General features: G+C 40.3%; 1 protein-coding gene across 8 annotated transcripts in view; it reads right to left on the reverse strand.

Moving 5' to 3' along the window:
* GRIP1 (glutamate receptor interacting protein 1) overlaps positions 1-21,570 on the reverse strand; it is a 592,924-nt gene that overhangs the window by 375,387 nt on the left and 195,967 nt on the right. For 3 of the 8 annotated variants that reach the window (XM_090042474.1, XM_090042469.1, XM_090042468.1), the window contains exon 1: positions 19,865-20,332. The exons of 1 other annotated variant lie outside the window; for it this stretch is intronic. In XM_090042474.1, coding sequence (XP_089898600.1) covers positions 19,865-19,997 — 133 coding nt within the window. In that variant the 5' untranslated portion in view covers positions 19,998-20,332. Of the gene's footprint in view, positions 1-19,864; positions 20,340-21,570 lie in introns of those variants that run through there. 4 more of the 8 variants (XM_090042475.1, XM_090042471.1, XM_090042470.1 and 1 more) reach the window with 2 other exon arrangements.

Raw genomic sequence — 21,570 nt, forward strand, 5'->3', positions numbered from 1 at the left:
TAGGCACATGGAAGTGAGAGGCACAATTTGTATATAAGCAAATTACAACAGGTAACAGTGACTAGGTTCAGCCAGAATTGATGAAGTTTACCTTTTTTAGATTGCTGCAAATTTTAGTACAGATACTCCACAAACACACACTTTTAAGCAGCTCTTTTTGTACCAACTTATATACAGTACAAACTGGGCGTGTCTATATATTCATTAATGCACCGTAATTTTGGCACATTGAGTTTAGTCCCCATTATAACAGGTACTAAATGCCCCATAATCAGTGCTAGTGTCTATTAGCACAGATTAACACTTTTTGTACAATGTTTAATGCCCAATGTATTAATCTACTGAGCACTAACACATTAGCATCCTTTTTGCCAGCCATGCTAATGCTTAGTAGAATTAGTCCAGTGGACATTAAGCATCATGCATAGATGTGCCCACTATGCATGATATTAGTTCAAAACCAAAAGGCTCATGATTTACCACATAGTTCATTGAGCTAGGTCTCACAGATTCGGAAGAGTGCTTCGAGTCACGGTGATCCCACAGCTCAGCACTGTGTGTGTATTCCAGATTTCCCCCAACCCCACCAAAGATCCATGTGCTAATTGGCAACCCTCCCCAGTCATGACTGGGATCGGGTGTTCTAGTCACGAGTCCTGGGATCCTCCAAAAATGTATATGCAGATGAGGCACAGGACAACCTACATGCAACAGATTGAGAGAGGGAGTGACAGAGGGATTCTGGATCAACTGTTTGAGGCCTCATTTGGTGACATCTGCCAGATATTTAAGGCAAGTGAAGAAGCAGTAAAGATTGGCAATGGGAAAGAAAGGCTCAACTCAGCTGCAGGAGTGAAAAGGAAGTTAAAATGTAGTCAATCCAGTGGCTCACCATAACCTGAAAAAGAGTCGATACTGAGGGAAATTGCATGCAATGGTCTCTAGTACATATTTTTTTGAGATGGGCTGCACTAATGGGTGCACCTGAGTCATGCGTTTTATAGTAATGTTCACTTTGGTTCCATTTAATCAGCTTCATAGTTGGTTTCTAATTACTGAGTGGATCCTGCTTTTGGCAGTTGTTTAACAATAAACAATGTATTCAATGAGGTCTCCTTGTATATGAACATAAAATGGGGGGCTTTTTTTCCCCCCATTGCTAATTGGGGGGAAAAAATCCTCATCTTGTATTTGAGTAAATAAAGTAGTGAACATCTACAAAAGCCAGTTACTTAAATGACTTGCTTATCATTAGATAGGAATTCCTACACAAAGAGAGAATTCAGTTGTTCAGGGCATCACCTAAATCATGAAATTATCCTTTCTGTTCTTTCAGTCCCCTGCCTCATTCACTACATTCAACCTCTGTAACAAATGAAGATGTCTTGCAGAAAAGTCTTCTTTGCCATATAAACCAATTGTTTTTAGTAGAGGTGAACCGAGATATTGGGCGCGTATTGGACTGGCACCGAAAAAAGGAAAAAGAATATTATCAGCAATTGGCTTTTCTTGGCCGATGTAGCTGATAATGTCACTGATAAATGCTGCGTTCATGCGCACAGCCACAGCATACATGCAGCCAGGAATACAGCCAGGCAGCTGGGAGGCACCCCACACACACACACACGCACCCTCTAGATGAGCTGCCCACAGCTCTGTCCCACTCCTGGCAGTCACATTCACTGCCCTGGCTGGGCAGTGCCTGCCCCCTGTCCTCTCCCTCCCTCACTATGGGGGCCTCTATCTGCCCCTCCATGCCACTTCTCTCCCCCACTAACTTAGCAGCTGGACACTGCTCTCCAAACTACATTCCTGTAAATCAGCTACTGGATTGGTATTGGCCAAGAAAATCTTTATTAGTGCATCCCTAATTTCTAGGGTATTGTCTATTCCATGTATTGTATAGACTGTATGTTGTCATGTAAGGCATAATCATAATACATATGTCAAAAGAGGCCAAATTAATGTTGCAGTGACAGCCTGAGTTCTGGAATTCCCTTACTTTTGAAGTACTTGACCTTGCAATCATAATGTTCTTTAATGCAGCCCTGCATATAATTTTGTAGGTTTTTAAAAATAAAACAGGGGGAAAAAAGGGAAGTTCCATCCTCCGAAATTATACTGAGACCCACATGGGTGATCAGTAGGCTTGAAACATGTAGAACCCCTGCTGACTTTTGCCATTTGAGGTAATGGAGTTACTGATCACATTAGTAGGTTGTTATTCCTCCAAGGACCAAGACTAAGGAGAGAAAAGACCCAGGTTCAGCATTTCTTCCTTAATTTGGAACAAGCCTTTTTGTCTGATGGTTTCAAAGAGACTTCCTGAGAGTCAAGGAATGGCAAGACTGATGGACCCTGGATTCTATTCTAGGCTGTAGACAGAACTATCTTCTAGACTGGACAGACATTTCCTTCTAACCATTATCCCTTCTGCCCCTGTTACCTCCTTTCCCCCATCAGTCAGCTGTTCATCCCAGGCTCCCTTGGGATGCCATCCAGCATTGTGTTCTAGACCCTTGCCCAGCTGAGATCCCCATCCAAGTTCTGGTCTTTCTCTTATATCAGTTCCCTTGTTTCCTCCTAGGCCTTCTTATTTCACACTCCTCACTCTTCTCTAGGTTCTTTTTTCAGTCAGTCCCAAGTTGCTTCTAACCTCAGGCTCCTCATTCAAAATTATCTGTCTCCATGCAAGCTTCTTGCTCAGTCCGCTCCCTCTGTCACCTGCCTCATCCCTGGTAACTTCTGCAATCACCAGGTCTTTTCTTCCTCCACATTGCCTAGCCACCAACTGGGGAAGTATCAAAAACACCAGAGAAGAGCAACTCTGTACCTCATGCCACAGTCAAGGCCTACAACTGTAGAAAAAAGCCAGGTTCAGCATTTCTTCCTTGATTTGGAACATACTCAGTATGGACAGACTCTTCAGAGATTTTAACCACAACTCTCAAAAGATCTCTACAGAGCACATGCAAACTGAAATGTCTTCAAAGGTTATAACTTGGTTAACCTGTGCTGTTTTTCATGAGAAAGAAAAGATACAAAAGACTTTCCAACAGGTTTCAACTCCCTGCTCCAAAGAATCTGGGCACTAGTGCTTCTCAATTAAATAGATTTTTAATAGGGAAATAGCAATGAATTTCTCTCATTTGAAGAAGGAGCTGAACCATTTTTGCTGAAACTTTCAAAAGCATTCAGCGTGAGGCAGACACCTAGCTTAGTAAATTTAAGCCTGAACAGTACAGAATGAGCAATTATAAAAAACTGAAAACAGTGTTACAGAAAGTATCAAACAAGCCTAAGCAAAGATACTGTTATACTTTCCATTTATAATGTAATGTCTAAAACATTCTGTTGTTTATCTTATGTAGCTATAATTCAAGACCAGCTCATACTTATTTAGTTTGACAGTTTATTGTGAATAACAACTATATTCTACTGAACAAAGTAGTAACAGTTCATTCAAAAAGTAGAGCTTAATTTTGAAAAGGGTATTATTATGTGTTATTTTTTCCTCCTTTTTAACCTCTATACATTTAGTTTTCCATCAGTGTGAATTGCTGTATCAAAGTAGATGGTTTTACTGATGCTTTTGTCTCTCTGATTAACTTTAAATTCTCTAACACTGCATCCATATCAACTCAAGGTTTTGAAGAAGAAAGGATAACCTTATCCTTTTACATTCATAATCAGACTTACTATGCTCAAGATAAATGCATGTATTTACACATCCAACAAAAAACAGAAAAGTTAAATGGCTACCACTGCTCTCTAAATTTCCAGTATTTGAAATTTGAGTCAAGTTATAAGAAAAATCTGATACCAAGATATCAGGCAAATAGAATATACTGTTTTTTTAATTACTGGATATTATAGCAGAAGTAATTTTTAAAGAAGGGTAGCTGAGGGATGGAGTTTCAGGTAAAATGTATATTTCTCATGCAGGGGCATATAAACAATGTTTTTATTTAAATAAGTCAGTAACAAGAGTTAGACTTGTAGATGAAAGAACGAATAAAACGCTAAAATCTACACTCCTAATCGCTAACAACAAGAAGTACTAATATGATGTGCAAAAAAATAACTTACCAAAGTTTCTTCTCTGTTGCTACTGCTACCTTCTTAAAACTGCATAACTAAATCAGTTTCTATAGAATACACAGAATAATTTTAATGGAATAAACACACATTTACACTAAACATGCAAAGCATGGAAAGCTATACTTTTGCTTCCCCCAGCCCCCTTCCCTGGTGACCTTCATGACTGGAGTCTGCGCCTAGCAGAGCAGAAGTGCCTGCAGGGAACTATATGTACTCAAGTGTCTTACTGACAGAATTGTATAACCGGGTACAATAAGGCTGCAAAAGTTAAAAAAGCAATCTAATTAGATGTGAATTTATAACAACTACATAATTTAGCAATAGCTACTATTCAAACATTCATCGGCATCCGTAAGCATAAACAATAAAATTTTCATAGCTAAAACACGCAGGATAAATAAAAAGCAGGAAATGAAAATAGAATTTACTTCTTCACAGTTCTGTAGCATTTGGAACATGGAAACTTTCCTGTCAAAATTTCTAAAAATTAATCATGACCTGCTACATTTTTTCCCTTTATAACAACTTTCTTTCAGTTCCCCATCTATAAAAAAGGGTTTAATATTATAATAGAGTTTCCCTATGTCAGGGCTGTTATGAGGATCAATACATTAAAGATTCCAATCATTCAAATTCTGTAGTAAAGAGGAACAGAGGAGTATAACCCACAAAAATTGCCTACCAGTGTGCAAACCCAGAGCACAGTTATCATGATATATCAAACTGCATCTGGGACAATGGTTGTCTGCACCACAGTGACAAAAATGTCAGCATGGAAGAGGAGTCGCATTCTTTGTATGTTCTGCTTTGCAGAAAATTAACATGTTTGACCAACAGCAGGCATCAGTGTCAACGTGCACAGTCTGAGTTTAAAAAACCAGCTGAAAAGGTTGCTATTTTATTTGAAGAAAATGATATAACTAGTTCTTTGTTCATGGGAAGCTCAAGCAGATTGACAGCTGATGAAAGGTGATAGTGCCATTGTCCCCATCCTCCCCCAACTTCCTTCATTCCTATATCAGTGAAAGGGGAAGCCAACATCCACTGCTACCACTGAGCCTCAAAACATCTCATTTTCCTAGCTGCCTTGTGCTGAGGGATAAGGTGATAAGAGACAGGATGTACACCACTCCTTACTGACTTCAGCCCAGTCACTGTTGGGAGAGCAATTTGGTCCTCCAGCCATCAGAGATACATAATGATCCTACACCTATTGCCAACTTCAAGCATTCAAAATCATGGTTCAGAGTTAAAAAAATAGTAAAAATGGAAGAAGAAATCATAAGACATTTATAAATAAGTTATTTGCAAACCTTTAGGATACACCCTGGTCATGTTTTTCAAGTTGTCATCTGCAAACTGTTAGAAACTTGCTATATTTAAAAATGAAAGCTGAGATTCTCGGGTACTCGCTTGACTTGTATTGGGACAAATATCATGAGGCTCCCAAGTAAAACTGCAAGAGCTGACAATATTGCTGTATACAGAATGAAAAACAGTTGCCATGAATGAACGAAAGCAGTTGCCAATGGTTGCCTCACCCTTAAGATAAATTAATACCTAAGCAATCTGAGCTGGAAAGCCATAATCACCTAATAAAAACACGACTCAGAAAACTGCTAACGTGTCATACTAGCACCAGAAAAACCTCTTAATGAAACTATGACAAGCCTAACAACGGAAAAGAAGAATTTCTCATACCACCAGTAAAAGCAGGGATGGGGGGAGAATTTTCCCGGTGGGGAAGAATGAGGCTGCTGCAGACAACAGCCTGATTTAAAGAAACCCCATCTTGTACATAACCCAAATGCTGTCAGGTACAATTTGCCAGCAGCCTCAGTGACAAGACTGACAAACATCTTCAAAAAGCCAGAAAAAGCACTAGCACTGAAGTTCCTTCAAAGCAGACACTTTGCAAAGTAGCTTGAGACACAGATTAATATAGTACACGATAGGCCAATATTATTGTTGTTCTTGCTACAGTAGAATTCAAAGGAGCTATTATTCTTGAGAAGTTGTCGGAGTTTTCCTTATAAACCCAATACTCCAGTGCAAAACAATGCAATTTGGATTTACAGTAGAACATGAAAGTGTGACTTTTGTACTTTTGGACTAACTGCTCCCATTGATAACAGGTCTCATAGGCTTCAGTTGAGCACAGGTAGGTCAACACTGGCCGTATCTACACGAGCAGCAGACTGCGCAGTTGTTACTTACATAAGCAAGTACCATCGCTGCACATTTTTTTTCTCCCGACACTACTGCACAATAGTGTGTTACTACTGGACAGTATCATTGCTGCACCGTTAGTGCCTCACAACACTACTGCACAGCAGATTTTTGCTACTATGTGCACTAGCATCTCATGTAAACATGCCCACCAAGAGCTAATGAAAACTGTATGTAGTTACACAGGTCAACAACTGATTTTTAAAAGTTTATGATTTTTCACCACCCTGGATTTAAACATTAATTTCAAGGGGGGGAAATCTGAACTTCATTTTTTCTAGTAAACTAGTTTGAATTTTTAACTTTATATTAACCAATTTTACATTATAAGAAAATAAGATCTAAACAAATAAGCAAACCAAAATAAAGATCAGAAATCCTGGTAACAATAAATCTATGCAACATTCCTTTGCACTATTTTACCATATTTCCCTTAATCCAAGACCACTTTGAATTTAAGACCCTCCCCCGCATAATTAGATTCTATACATGGAAAATTTGTTATCATTTTCGATGCATAGAATCAAATTATTGGAGGGTCATCTTTAATTCATTCCCCATACTACTACAGCAAGAGGCAGGTGGTAGAGGGCAGGGAAGTCAAGTGGCCTGACTGCTGCCCTTTGCCCCCCAACACCTTGTCCTCTGCCACCCATAGCCCACCACCAATACCCCTCTGTCATTTGTGCCCCTGCCTCTTCCCAGCTTGCTCCCCCCCACTGTCCCGCTGCCACTGCTTACACTCCATTGCAGCTCTGGCTTTGGCCTGGGGCATGTAGCTCTGGCCCCCACTGGGCCCAACATCAGTGCATGCAGCAGCAACAGCTCCAGTTCTAACCCCAGCCCTGAGACTGGGTCAGAGCCAGAGAGCTAGGGCAAGGGCCAGAGGTGCCACCATCACCACCACTACTCCTGTTGGGTGGGGGGAGGGACTGGAACCAGCATGTCCTCCAGGCCAGAGCTGCAACAGAGGGTAAGCAACAGCAAGGGTGAGAAGCAGAGGCTGAGTGTGGGGAAGGCAGGAGGACAGATGGGGGCAAGGGGGCGGGGAAGGGGGCAGTAGCTGTGGCTCTGACTGACCCCTAGCCTGAGTTGGGGCCAGAGCCAGAGCAGCTGCCTGACCTTTCCCACCCCTGCCCCCACCTTCCACACAAATCCAAGACAAGAGCTCCACTCCCATACTGAAGGAGGAAAAATCTCACCTTGGATATAAGTAAATATTGTATATGTATTTTATAGCTTTGGTTAGCATTCAGAAACAAAATCACTGATATAAATAATTGCTTACAAGGATAACAGTTGAAAAATCCCTGTGCCTCTTGATTAATAAGAGCAAAAATATCAGAAAGCAAAACAAAGGTATGTCATGTTCCTTGGCACTTAGTGCTGGGAATATTTCAATAACAAGTCTGTTCTCTCATACTTAATGTGATTTTCAAGAAGATCAGGGTGTGAAATGCAAAGACATTTTTCCCTATGTGATTTTATAGTTAACACAGGTCCACGACACGTTCCTGTATATTATCACTGGAAAGAAACGTTTTGATCTATGCAGTTTTTCTGCAAAGGGTACCCTTTTGCAAAGACATGCTCCTGAAAGGCTTATCACAAGGTTAATTAATGTTCATATTCATTATTATTAATCATTCCCAGATTTGTCAGTTAGAAAAAGGCGCATTCACTTTTCAGCTCTACATAACTAGTTACGTGTTCCTTCATTCTGAATTTAATGCCAACAGTAAGGGAAATCAAACTACCAAGACTGCCATAATTTAGCTATGAACCAAAAATTAAATACTTCACTTAAGTCTCCATAAGGATGATGTCATATGTGGGTAGAAGGCAGGACAGCAATTGAAAATGATGATACAGAAATGGAAATGACCATGTCTGAAGTGGAAGCAAAACTTGAGAGGTTTAATGTGCTCAGTCTCCACCTCAGAACTGGCATCTGAAAACACAGATCCAGTATAAAAATTTTTAAGACATCATAGAATCATGGAAAATGAGGGTTGGAAGAGACCTCAGAAGATCATCTAGTACTACCCCCTGATCAAAGCAGGACCAGCCCCAACTAGATCATTCCAGCCAGGGCTTTGTCAAGCTAGGCCTTAAAAACCTCCAAGGATGGAGATTTCACCACATCTCTAGGTAATCCACTCCAATGTTTTACCTCCCTCCTACTGAGAAAGTTTTTCCTAATATCTAACCTAAACTTCCCTTGCTGCAACTTGAGACCATTGCTCCTAACTCTCATCTGCCACCACTGAGAACAGTCTAGCTCCATCCTCTTTGGAACCACCCTTCAGGTAGCTGAAGACAGCTATCTAATCCCCCTTCAGTTTTCTCTTCTGCAGATTAAATAAACTCAGTTTCCTCAACCTGTCCTTAGAAGTCATGTGTACCAACCCCATAACCATCTTCACTGCCCTCCACTGGGCTCTCTCCAACTTGTCCACACCCTTTCTGTGGTGGGGGTGCGGGGTGGGCAAAACTGAGCACAGTACTCCAAATGTGGCCCCACCAGTGCAGAATAAAGGGGAATAATTACTTCCCTCAATCTGCTGGCAATGCTCCTACTAATGCAGCTCAGTATGCCGTTAGCCTTCTTTGGAACAAGGGCAGACTGCTGATTTATCCTACCCTCTAGTGTATCTAATACACTCCCAAGCTTGGTGTCATCGACAAACTTGCTGAGAGTGCAAACCATCCCATCTTCCAGTTCGCTAATGAAGATATTGAACAATACTGACCCCAAGACTGACCTCTGGGGCATTCCACTTGATGCCAACTACACGTCAAGCCATTGATCACTACCCATTGAGAGTGACAATTCAGCCAGTTTTCTATCCACCTTACAGCAACACATACTTCCTTAATTTGCTTGCAAGAATGTTGTGGGTGAGCATATCAAAAGCCTTGCTGAAGTCAAGATATGTCACATCTGCTGCTCTTCCTGCATCCACAAAGCCAGTAACCTCATCATTAAGGGCAATCAGGTTGGTCAGGCATGACTTGTCCTCAGTGAATCAGTGCTGGCTGTTCCTGGTCACTTTCTTCTCCTCCAAGTGCTTAGAAATGGATGCCTTGAGAACCTGCTCCATGATTTTTTCCGGGGACTGAGGTGAAGTTGACTGGTCTATATTTCCCTGGATCCTCCTCCTTTCCTTTAAGATGGGCACTATATTTGGCCTTTGCCAATCATCTGAGACTTCCCCTGATCACTATGAGTTTTCAAAGATAATGGCCAGCAGCTCTACAGTCGTATCAGCCAACTCCTTCAGCACCCTCAGGTGCATCTCATCTGACCCCATAGATTTGTACATGTCCAGTTTTTTAAATAGTTCCTAACCTGCTCTTTCACCTCTGAGGGCTGCTCACCTACTCCCCAAACTGTGCTGCCCAATGCAGTAGTCTGGGAGCTGACCTTGGCCTGTGAAGACCGAGGTAAAAAAGACATTGAGTACTTCAGCCTTTTCCTCCTCACATGTCACTAGATTGTCTCCCCTATTTAGTAAGGGACCCGAACCTTTCCTGATCTTCCTCTTGTAGCTAACATACTTGTAGAAACACTTCTTGTAATTCTTCATATCCTTTATTACCTGCAACTTCAGTTGTGCTTTGGCTTTCCTGACTTCATACCTACATGCCTGAGCAATACTCTTACACTCCTCCCCAGTCATCTGTCCAAGCTTCCACTTCTTGTAAGCTTCCTTTTTGTGTTTAAGCTCACCAAGGTTTTCTGCTAAGCCAAGATGCCATATTTGCTATTCTTCCTGCACACTGGGATGGTTTGTTCCTCTGCCTTCAGTAACATTTCTTTAAAATACAAGCAGCTCTCCTGGACTCCTTTCCCCCTCAGACTGACCTCCCAGGGGATCCTGCCCATCAGTTCCCTGTGGGAATCAAAGTCTGTTTTCCTGAACTCCAGGATCCATACTCTGCTGTTCTCCATTCTTCCTTTTGTCAGGATCTTGAACTTTAACATCTCATGGTTACTGCTGCCCAAGTTGGCATCTACTTCTACATCCCCCACCAATTTGTCCTTGTTTGTGAGCAGCAAGTCAAAAAGAGCTTGGCCTGTGGCTGGTCTCTTCAACAGCCACACCAGGAAGTTGTCTTCAACACTCTCCAAAAACTTCCTGGTTTTCATTTGCACTGCTGTATTTCCCTCCCAGCAGATGTCAGGGTGACTGAAGTCCCATATGAGAACCAGAGCCTATGACCTGGAAACGTCCACTACTTGTCTGAAGAAAGCCTCATCTACCACATTCTCCTGGTCTGGTGGTCTATAGTAGACCCCCACCAAAACATCACCATTGCTGCTCTCCCCTCTAACCTTAACCCACAGACTTTTAACAGGCCTATCTCTAGTTTCATACTGGAGCTCTGAACTATCATACCACTCTTTTAGATACTCTACCTATTTTTCCCTGCCTGTCCTTCCTGAACAGTGCTCCAGTCATGCGAGCTATCCCACCAACTCGCTGTTATTCCACTCACGTTCGCTCTATGCATTTGTGTACAGACACCTGAGGTAAATAGCCAATTGCCCTACTTTCTCGGCATGCTTCTCCTGTTGCCCCCTCCTCCTCATGCTTTCTTCAGGTCTCCTGCTTCCTCACTTTCCTCAGGGCTTTGGTCTCCATCCTGCAGTGTACACAATTTAAAGCCCTCCTCACTAGATTAGTGAGCCTGCCTATGAAGATGCTCTTTCCTCTCTTCATCAGGTGAATCCTGACTTGTACTAGCAATCCTTTTTCTTGGAGCAACATCTCATGGTCAAAGAAGCCAAGGCTGGATCCCTGGTGGCAACACCACCTGTGCAACCATGCATTTATCTGCAGGATCTGTCCATTCCTAAATCTATCAACTATAAGCCTGTTTGCCTAACGCCAATACACAAGGTTTCCAAGCAAATCTTGAGGAAAACAATAATTAAGTACACAGAGGTTAAATATAAAATGGGATAAAAGAGATCCTGGGTTTACTAAAGGTAAATGGTACCAGACTCACCCAATCCCTTTCTTTGATAGCCAACATTTAAGAAAAGGTAAATGTGTTAGATCTATCTGAAATTCAGTAAAATGTTGGATACAAAGGAAATTAACTGTACTGAAACTATACAAGCTGAAGATTAGTATAACTTTGAAGGTGGATAAGCAAGTGACTATAGAGGATTATGCTGAAAGGGAAACAATCAGGTTAAAGAGAGAATACTAGTGGAGTTTCTTGAGGTTTGGTCACAGAACCATCTGTAGGCTTAGATCAAGTGTAGTAAGTATGTAGTATGTGAGGTTGAACTGAAGTGTGATCATTGCTAGTTGAAAACTTTTCCCTACTGGCTTTGTCATCTTTTTGGATTCATAATTCTAGACATCTACTAATAAAATTCAATCTATGCATTAACAACCTTGGCACGGGAAGTAGCATGCTAATTAAATTTGATGATGACACAAAGATAGCAGACATTTTGATGCAGGGGAGGATTGGAATATCACACAAGATGAACTGCCTGACCTTGGAGATATTGGAGGAATAGAAATTAAATAATACAAAGTGCAAGGTTATGCACTATCAACAGGAATTCCTGCCACAAACTGGGAACTCCTCAGTTGCAAACAACAAAGGAGAACAAAGGGTGACAACGGGTGTATTGGTCAACTGCAGGTTGACAATGAGCCACCGAAGTGACGCAGCTGTGAAATAGCTGGCTGCAATCCTAGGATGTGTTAGTCAAGATATTTCCACTAGATGTTGGAAGTATTAGTGCTACTGTATAAGGCACTAGTAACATTGGAATACCACATACAATTTTTATCATCCATGTTCAAGAAAGATTTATTTAAACTGGAACTATTGCAAAGAAGGGCTATGAGGTTGCTCAGGAAAATTGATATCCTATTTTATAAGAGGAGAGTAAAAGATTTTGGCTTATTTGCCTAGTAAAGATTAAGAGGGTATATGACTGTTCTCAAAACATAACATCAGGGGAATAACAACAAGGAAGAAGAGATATTTAAGCTAAAGAACAAGCTGGCACAGATAAGTGGGTATAAACTGACTCTGACTCAATTTAGGCTGGAATTAGAAGATTTCTAATAATCAGAGCAGAGGGATTCTGGAACAGTGCTCCAACAGAAGCAGTGGACACAGGGAATCTAACCAGTGCATGAAAGGGATTATGCATGGTTGCCTATAGGAGCAGTGGATGAGGTCCCTTTTAGTCTTCTATGACCGTCTTTGGTGACAGCATTCTTCTATGTTTAATCAGAAACTGTGAAGTTACATCTACACAGTAAAAAAAAGATGTGGTTGCAGCATGTGTAGACATATCACAGCTAGTCGCTCAGGAACTAACTATAGTATAGCTTCAGCGGCACAAGCTATACAAGTACTGGATATGTACTTACTTGTACAGATGTCTATGCTGCCACTGATCCAGGTACCCAAGGTGCCAGGATGAAAATGAAGCTCAGATATATCTACCTTTGCTGTAATCACACCTATTAGCAGAGTAGATGGACACTAAACAGAACAACTTTGGCATTCATATCAGGTCTTTATGCCTGCACTGCAACTGCTTTTTTTTTTATTCCTTATAGTACAACTAGGGAAGTCTGGTCACATTGCTGCTCCAGATCATGCTTTCTCAAAATGTAATGCAAATTAGAAAGGATGAGTGTAGACTATCTTCTGTAACGACTATCTTCTGTAACCTGTAACTGCCAATCTTCCCATTCCCAATCATGCAACTTAACTGTTGTAATGACAGTAACTGCTTCCATAGAAAAAACAAGAGTAGGAAAGCTTTTTTTAAACAAACAAAAAATTAAAAGTTAGCCATAATCAGTACAATGAATGAAAAAAATTCATCTCATCATCTATTGTCATTCTTCATTCTGGTTCCCCTCACATCTCTTTCATTCCTCTAAACACTAGGGGTGGACAATAAAGACTTTTTCGGCTGATACTGATGTCCGATTATTAATGAGACATATCAGCTGATACTGATCCGATTGCTGATATGCAGCCCGGCAGCTTGGAAAGCAGCAGCTGGGTGGTAAGTCTGTGGGGGGGGGGAAGGGGCAGGGGGAGGGAAGGGTTGTGGGGGGGCAGGCAGAGGCCCCCATGGTGATGGAAGAGTGGGGTTTGGGGCTGGGGCAGGGGAAGGCACTGCCCAGCCAGGGGGTGCAGGGAGTGGGACGAAGATGCAAGTGGCTTGTCCCTGGGCACAGGGAGAGAGGAGGAGTGGCTCCCACTGCTAGAGTACCCCAGGAGAGGCACAGAGGGGCACATACCCCCTATATCTATGCATGGGGCAAAGGCGGGCTGCTGCTGAGAGCTGGGCTGGGGTGGGGCTGGGCTCTTCCCAGCAGTGTGACTTCATGTGGGGCAGGCAGTGGTGGTGCTGGGAGCGGGGCTATGGGGTGGGCTGTGGCCACCCCAGAATTCACTGTAGGCCCCCTCAAATCCCCCATTCCAGCGCCGCTGCCACCCACCCTGTGCATAGCCCTGGCTCTGCTCCCCCACCAGGGAGAGCCCGACACCGCCCCCAACCCCAGCCTGCAGTGGCAGCCCACCCTTACCCTGCACAGATCCAGGGAGCATGTGCCCCTCTGTACATCCCCTGGGGTGCACAAGCAGCAGGAGCTGCCCCCACCCCTGCATCCCTGGACGTGCTGCTCACAGCTCCATTCCACGGCTTGCCCACCCCGGCTGGACAGTCCTTCCATATGTACTACTTTGTTGTTTAGTTTACTTCTCCCTCAGATGTTCTGCTTTCTTTTCTGGTTTTCTTCTCCCTCACTCCCTTCCCCACTGCTTTGAATGCATTCTTCCCCGCATCTCTCAAACTGGTGGCTACTATCCAACATCTGTTTTAGAGGGCAGATGTTGCAGCAATGGTTTCTACTATTCTAAAATGGCTTCTCATCCTCATTTCCAGGCACCTTTAAAAGGCATCCAAACTCCCATGCATCTGAACTACTGTGGACACAGCAGATAAGAAACTCAGAAACTTATGGGCTTCTATGCCAAAGAGCTTAGAAACTCCAGATTTATTCATTTGCATTTATATTTCTTGGGAAAAAACTTCTATGTTACCTTTACCATTTATCTGCTCTTGCTTACATTACATGGAGTTCTGAAATTGAGAATGTGGGCCAGAATTTCTATGGCAAATAGCAGATTCCAGCTTTCAGCATGGAACTTCAGACCAAAAACATCCAACTGATCTAATTAATTGTTTATACTTGTACCAGTCAAGATGTTTCGTCAGGTGAATCAATTCTGTATATTTTGAATTGTCAAATATGGCAAGTCAGTTCAGCATTAGTGCTTTTATAGCTTCCCTAAGTGTGCAATCAACTAGCCTTAAATCCATCAAAGTACTTAAGCTCATGCTTGTTTTTAAGCACATGTACTCATGGGCTTAAAGTTATGTTTGAGTGTTTTCCTGGATACAGGCTTAAAATATTTGATCATATTGTATATTAGCAATTCAATTCTCTCCCACCTACCAACTATGACATGTAGTAGGTTCCCCCAGTGTTTCAAAAAATGACACATCCAGAAATTACTGAATAACTTGTTTTAAAAGTTTTTTACTAAGAATATATAGAGACATTGTTACATAAAGTTTGGACTGACTGTATTAAATGCCTTAACTATTAAACAGACACCAGGCTGATATCTGATACAAAGATTGCCACTCGGAAACGATACCATTTACACAGAGCAAATCCATGATTCTGAAACATGCATGAGTAGCTTTACTCATCCAAATAATTCCATTTAATTTTGCAGGATTTCTCATGCGAGTGTTTGCACCACTGAGGTTTAAATGTATATATCAGTAAAACATCTAAAGCAGCAAATGATTTGTAATTGTTGCTGCTCTATAATATAAAAGTTGCATTTTTTTTTATAGAGAAGGTAAAGACTTAAATAACTCTCCTTTTCAAAATATCCTATGAAAAACAACATTAAGGTATCAAAAGAAATATTAAAAGTTTTATATGCTTTGTTTTACTGCAAGATTTCCAGTAATCCAGTGGCCTAAACTTCAATAAGTTAAACAAACAAATTATAGATATGTATAATAATAATAATGGCAAAACTAGCAAAATAGATCAAAATGTACAAGTAGAAAGGGTTTTTTTCATTTAAATGCATAGGCTTGCTTATCATAAACTGGTGCCTTTACAGAGTATACACTGAAAAAATAAGCTAGCTACTGGAATGTCATACAATTGTATTGTGCAATTTTTACTAAGAGTGTATTATAGTATCTTTTCTGAGTTCTATCTGCACCCCAGATAAAGTGAAACTGCTAAAATCCTCCCCCATTAAACTATCTTTTCCAAAAAGATCTAATCCTGTAACCACTGATGGACACCATCTTGGAGGCCATAATTAGTGCTTGGAGATATGGGCTGAATGCTTTGGATGCATCCCTTCCTGAGTACTTAGCATAAGAACAAACAAAAACATGCCATCTCTGCTACAGTTTTATCCATCTACCACACAATTTATGCCCATATCCAGAAGCCAAACTACAATTTATTTATTTATAACTGTGAAGCCAAATGAAGTTGGGCGAGTAAAGTTTTATAAGATTTTGTAAAAATCTTACAATTCATGATGATGCAAAAGCCATTTCATAAGGTCTCCTGCTTAAATGTGATGATTAAGCAGCATGGTATACTCAAAGCTTTCAGTCTTTTTAATGATTTAAAAACAAAAGGGTGGAGTTTGAATCAACCTAAAAAAATCAGGCTGTGTAACAAAGCTGGCTGGAGGACAATACTTTCATTTTGTGACAACTTGTAAGGCTTCAAATGTTGTTTTTAATTCTAATGAAAAGAAGAAAGAAAAGCTTTTAAGTGCTTTTGCCAGGGCAGGCCCACAATTTTTTGGGGCCCCCTGTGAGATATAGTTTTGGGGCTCCCTAATGTGAAGAAGCCAGTGGTGGTGGGGAGGCCTTAGCTGCAGGACCCCTGCAGCTGCAGGTTTTGCAGGATAGGGTGGGCCAGCCCTGGCTTTTGCTAAAACAACATTTTACTGAAATACCCATTTTTAAAATGAGAAGACCAGGTTTCAATTGGGGGTCATTCTCTGATTAAGAGGGACCAATAGGAGCGCCCTCAATCTTAAAAGCTTTCCTTTGGAAAACTTGAAACCAAAACATCTTGGTGAAATGTACTGGCTTCAGTGAAAGAGCACTTTTAATTGGCAAAAACATTCCAACACCCCTTGCTATGTAATATTCTTAGTGTTAAGGTTCAATCCAAGTAACGTAGTAAGGCAGCTTAGCTGTCCCAAGACTCAGCAAAAGAAGCAGGTTAGATGGTGGTGTTTTCATGCTCCCCAAGGCATCTTATGTAACAAGCACCATGTTTTCTAAGTAGCTTGAGATTTCATTACTCATTTTTGCAATGTAAAGTCTCACTGAAATGAATGTGGCACTATTACTGCTGTGCAATAGGAATGCTGGTCAGTCACATCAATGTTGTGTAGCACTATGCAAAAAATTGCATGCCACAAAAATAATAATCGCTGTGTCTCCAGTGAAAAACCAAGCCAGCCTTTTGCCTGTGACTTGAGAGTAAACAAAATGCAACCAAACAGTAGCTAAATCTGAAAAAAACAAGAAAACTCCGGAGTTGAGGTCAGCCTTTTGCCAAGGCAGCTTTATTAATATTGCTTTTACCCTATTGGTGCACCACTCATTTGCTCTTCCATGAAGGAGGCTTCAGAAAAATGGTGCTATTCACTGTGCATTATGAGCTACAATGTCCAGGCACAATTGGGTTAAGAATAGAGCTCTGTCTAACTGAGATTCCCAGACGCCTTTTCAATTTTTAACTATTTCCTTTCGCTTGTGTGGTTGATTGACTCTTAAGGTATTTTTAAGTAGTTTTTTGCATTTCTTATTGATATTGCACACAAACTATTACATGTTAACATTAAAAAAGAACAAAAAGAAACATTACATGTAAAACTCTTGTCTTAAGATACTACCCACAAGCACCCTTGCCTCATATTTCCTGGACCATCATACTTACAACATCACTCCAACACTACCAAATTGCTTGTCTTAAGCAATTCTCAAATCCAATGGGTAAATTAAAACACAAAAACAAAACACAATTTTTTTGGATATGAAAAATACTGTTTTGGGAAACAAACCAAGAAGACAAATGTACACATACAGGAAATGCTTATACTTTTTGAAGAAACAAGTTTTTGACTCCACTAGCTCTGATCTGACATCTCTATTGGTAAATATGGTAAAAGACCTTCTGAAGCATGCAAAGAATTTTCTAATTTTTTATTATGCATACAAAACAAACATCTATTAAAAGGCTTGTATTTCCCCTGAACTCATATTGTAAACAGTGATTAACTGATGCATTATGTAGTAACACTGAACTATGAAATGCACATTTCATTTTATAATTTACATGAAATGTAGGCTCAACAATTTTACATAGCAGAAAAATGACATTTTGTATATTGACTTAAGTGGACATTGCACCTACCCAACTAATACTGACCCATGCAATGTATGTGCTATCTTTATAAGTGATTCTTTGCTACTTGATGACTAGCCAAATCTCTAGAGCTTGAGTCCTCTGTGACACATTTTAAATAGCTGTTAGAAGTTGGATGCACATGGTGCTTGCAGCAACTCTGCAGAACTGTATATTATATTGCAGGTGACTATTTAATTCTAAAAAATATAAGCACTGATAGAAATGACAGCAAAAATTCCTCATTTTAAAATTTGATATAGGAGATGCAGCTTTCCAGAAAGTATATCCACCCACTTGAAAAAAACTGTGTGGCAGACAACCCTGACAGGCTCAAGTGCAGAGAAAGAATATCCTTTTATTAAGTGGAGTAGAAATGAAAAGAATGATCACTATTAGATGTTTGGCCCAACTGAAATTAATAAAAGTGTGCGTGTATATGCACGTGCACACTGCTTGTTTACTTGTTTATTTATGTTAAGGGGTTTTATAACAATGGCTTATGGAAAAATGTTAACATAACTAATCTGATATATATGATATTCATAAAAGCTGACAAAACCTAGACAATGCATATTTTAACTCAATTTAATTTAAAATTTCTACAGTGTTGTACACTTTCTGGTGCAGTGTATTCATATTTCTAATGCCAATTACCTGCCATGTTATCTTTGCATATAAAGAAATAAAGGGCTTTTTAAAAGATCCTGAACAATTAAACAAATACACAAATTATGTTGAAGTTATTCATATAGAAATGAGGCTGTATAAAAGGCAAAATTCAAGGAATTTCACTAGGGATGGATTAGTTTAACACCCAAACAAAATTCACACCTTATATATTTGACTGATCCTCCAAACTAAAGTATTTTACCAACAGTAAAGGTGTGTGGAGAGTGGGGTATCAAAACAATAAATAAGATGTTGTTACTGCATATATTTCCATAACATGTATGCACTATTTTTCTAAATTATAATTTTTTTCAGCATTTAAGCCAAAACTAATACTTATCACAATTTAGTTAAGTAAAATGGAAGCAAGTCTAAGTGAGGCAAATCAAAACTGACAGCCACTCAAATAATACATGCATAAAAGTATATTCAAACTTCATGTGCTCAGGAAAAAGCAGACTCTCAGCAAAGCCCCTGAATCACAGGCCAAAAAAGCAGAAACCTTTTAAAATATATATATTTTTAGTGCATGACTGATTATACTGTCAATACCTTTCACTTACAGAATGGAATAATAAACTCAGTGATGCCTCAGTGTTGCTTCCTTCCTACTGTCCCCTCAGGCATTTCTGGGCATTTCCAATCCATTGGGATAAGTCAGAAAAAGACCACAAGCTCAGAGCACTGACAGGTACAGAGAATCATTCCAGTGCAATAGCAGTTTGCAATACAGATTTTGAAAGGGTTTTAAAAATGGGTGTAATATTTTGATGTATAGGGACTATTCCAGACATCTGACAACCAAACAAACAAAATGATTGCTTAATTCCTTACAAGTTCTGAATAAGCACCAACAAAAAAAGCCCACTTGTGTTACTTTCTACTGAAAAGAAAAGGTCACAGCTCAGGCACAGAAGACTGACTTTTACTCAACAACACACATTATCAACTTGAACTTATGAAGGAGCATTTTTTTCCTCCAGAAAGATTTTTTTTGACAGGCAAAAGCATGTTTTGTATAAACAAAGTATTCTGATAGAGCCATCCTATCACTGTACAATACAAAGTGTTTTAACAAAAGGCTTGCAACAGTAAGAATCAATTAACTGCACCTGAAATATTAACCATGTCTATAAACCTCGTCTGGTTTAAAAGCTACAGTACCATTATAGCTTCCTTTTATGTCTTATCAGCAAAACCAGACAGATAAATATGCAGCAGAAGAATAATGCCTTAATAGCTGCAGAAGACCATCTAGAAGAAGGTAAAAACAATACTAAACATTTATCACAGAAAACGAAAACGTGAGGTTATACAAGGCTTACTTCGAAAATGCTCTGAAGCGTAGTAATAAACATCCTCATAGCCCTCATGGTAATCCTCCTCTGGTCGGTACTTCTTGCCTTTTCTTCTTCTCGACCTTCTTATCTGCCTGACAAAGCCTAAGAACCGTTCCATCTCTTTCACCTGCACACAGGATCAGCCCAGTTTACCTTTTGCTGGTGTTAGCCAACAGCTAAGCTTCACAAAAAGCTGTCTGAGCATTAATAAACAGCAAAGAGAGATGTGGAACTGGATCCTCTGACCATCCACTCCGATAATATTAAAGAAAAACCACAGTTTCAGCTCTGATGAGGAAACATATTGTTTTACCTTTAAAAAGAACCTCTATCCAATCCATTCATTGGAATAGTTCAAAATGTAAAGAAGCTAAAGGAGGGAAATAACAGTGCAAAAAGGGACATGCAATCTCATGCAGGTTTTTAAACGAAACAGAACAAAGTTCAAAAGATCTGCCTGCCAGCAAGAGGAATCCCAGCACTATAATTTCACTATCCTACGTCTCCATCATTTGAAGGGGGCTGGGGGGCGGGGATACACATTAGTCAATGGACTGAACCATATCTGAAGACCAAACAGGTTTTCTGTAGCCTGTTCATCACTACCCTAATAATAATTGTGGCACATGCTCAAGACCCCGTTTGATGTCATTTGTTCTAAAAACAGAAGCCACGATGATCCATCTCTGAAATAAACACATCCTGGATGAATAAACAGCAAAGTGGTTTAATCCATACACACAGCCCACTCACAGACAAGTGTGTATGCTGAATGTGTTAATTGGAGCAGCAGGGAGAAAGCTAGGCAGCTGCTTAAAATGACACGTTTACCCACTGGGCATTAGTGTATTCCAATCATTGTTTGATCTAAATATTAAAATGCACTTCACAGACAGGCTCTTCATAGATCCAGTAAGGCTATATAGAGAAAGGCAAACAAAGAAAGCTGCATCAGGAGCACACTATACAGAACTCAGCTAAAATCCTAGCTGAGTTGTAAAACTTCAAAATTATGCTCCATCAAATCAGCTGTGCACCAAGTAAAACTATTTGTTTTGTATAAAGCCTAAGAATGCACACAGCATTTTTCTGGTTACTTGTCTGCATTCCACCAACGTTCTCCAAGATAAGGCAGGAATTTCACAAGCACTTATAACAAAGTCCTCCTCCTTTACAAGAACAAAAACAATGTCCACACACCTCCAGTCAGATGAACATTTATCACAGAATTTACTTCGTAACCCCCTCGACAAACTGAGTAACAGCAGGACACCACCAGCCTGCCGCTGCAAGTTTGGAATGCAATCAATCATATCCATCAAATTATCTGCTAAGCATAATACCCAAAACCCAGGCACCCATGAAATACCATTCCCCTCCCCTCCCCCCCGATGATTAGGAAATCTTCAGTTTTCTTATAAAATCCATTTTATAGGACCATCATCTGGGAAACAGCAGTCTATTCCTAGTGATAATGACAACAATTCACTATTTTCCATAAAGCAGGTTGAATTTTGACCATATTTGAGCAAATATTTAAACACTAAGGCACATTCTGGTTTCACTTAATTGTGTGAAGTTGTAGAATGTATAAAGCTACTAATACACAAACTCTTCCATAATGGAACTATTATTTGGTGGGGTGACAATGTAGCTGAGAGTCCATTGTTTCAGGCCTGCCTCTAACCTTC

Source organism: Crocodylus siamensis, chromosome 4, assembly GCF_052110815.1.
Source record: "Crocodylus siamensis isolate JL-2025a chromosome 4, ASM5211081v1, whole genome shotgun sequence".
Lineage (NCBI taxonomy): Eukaryota > Metazoa > Chordata > Crocodylia > Crocodylidae > Crocodylus > Crocodylus siamensis.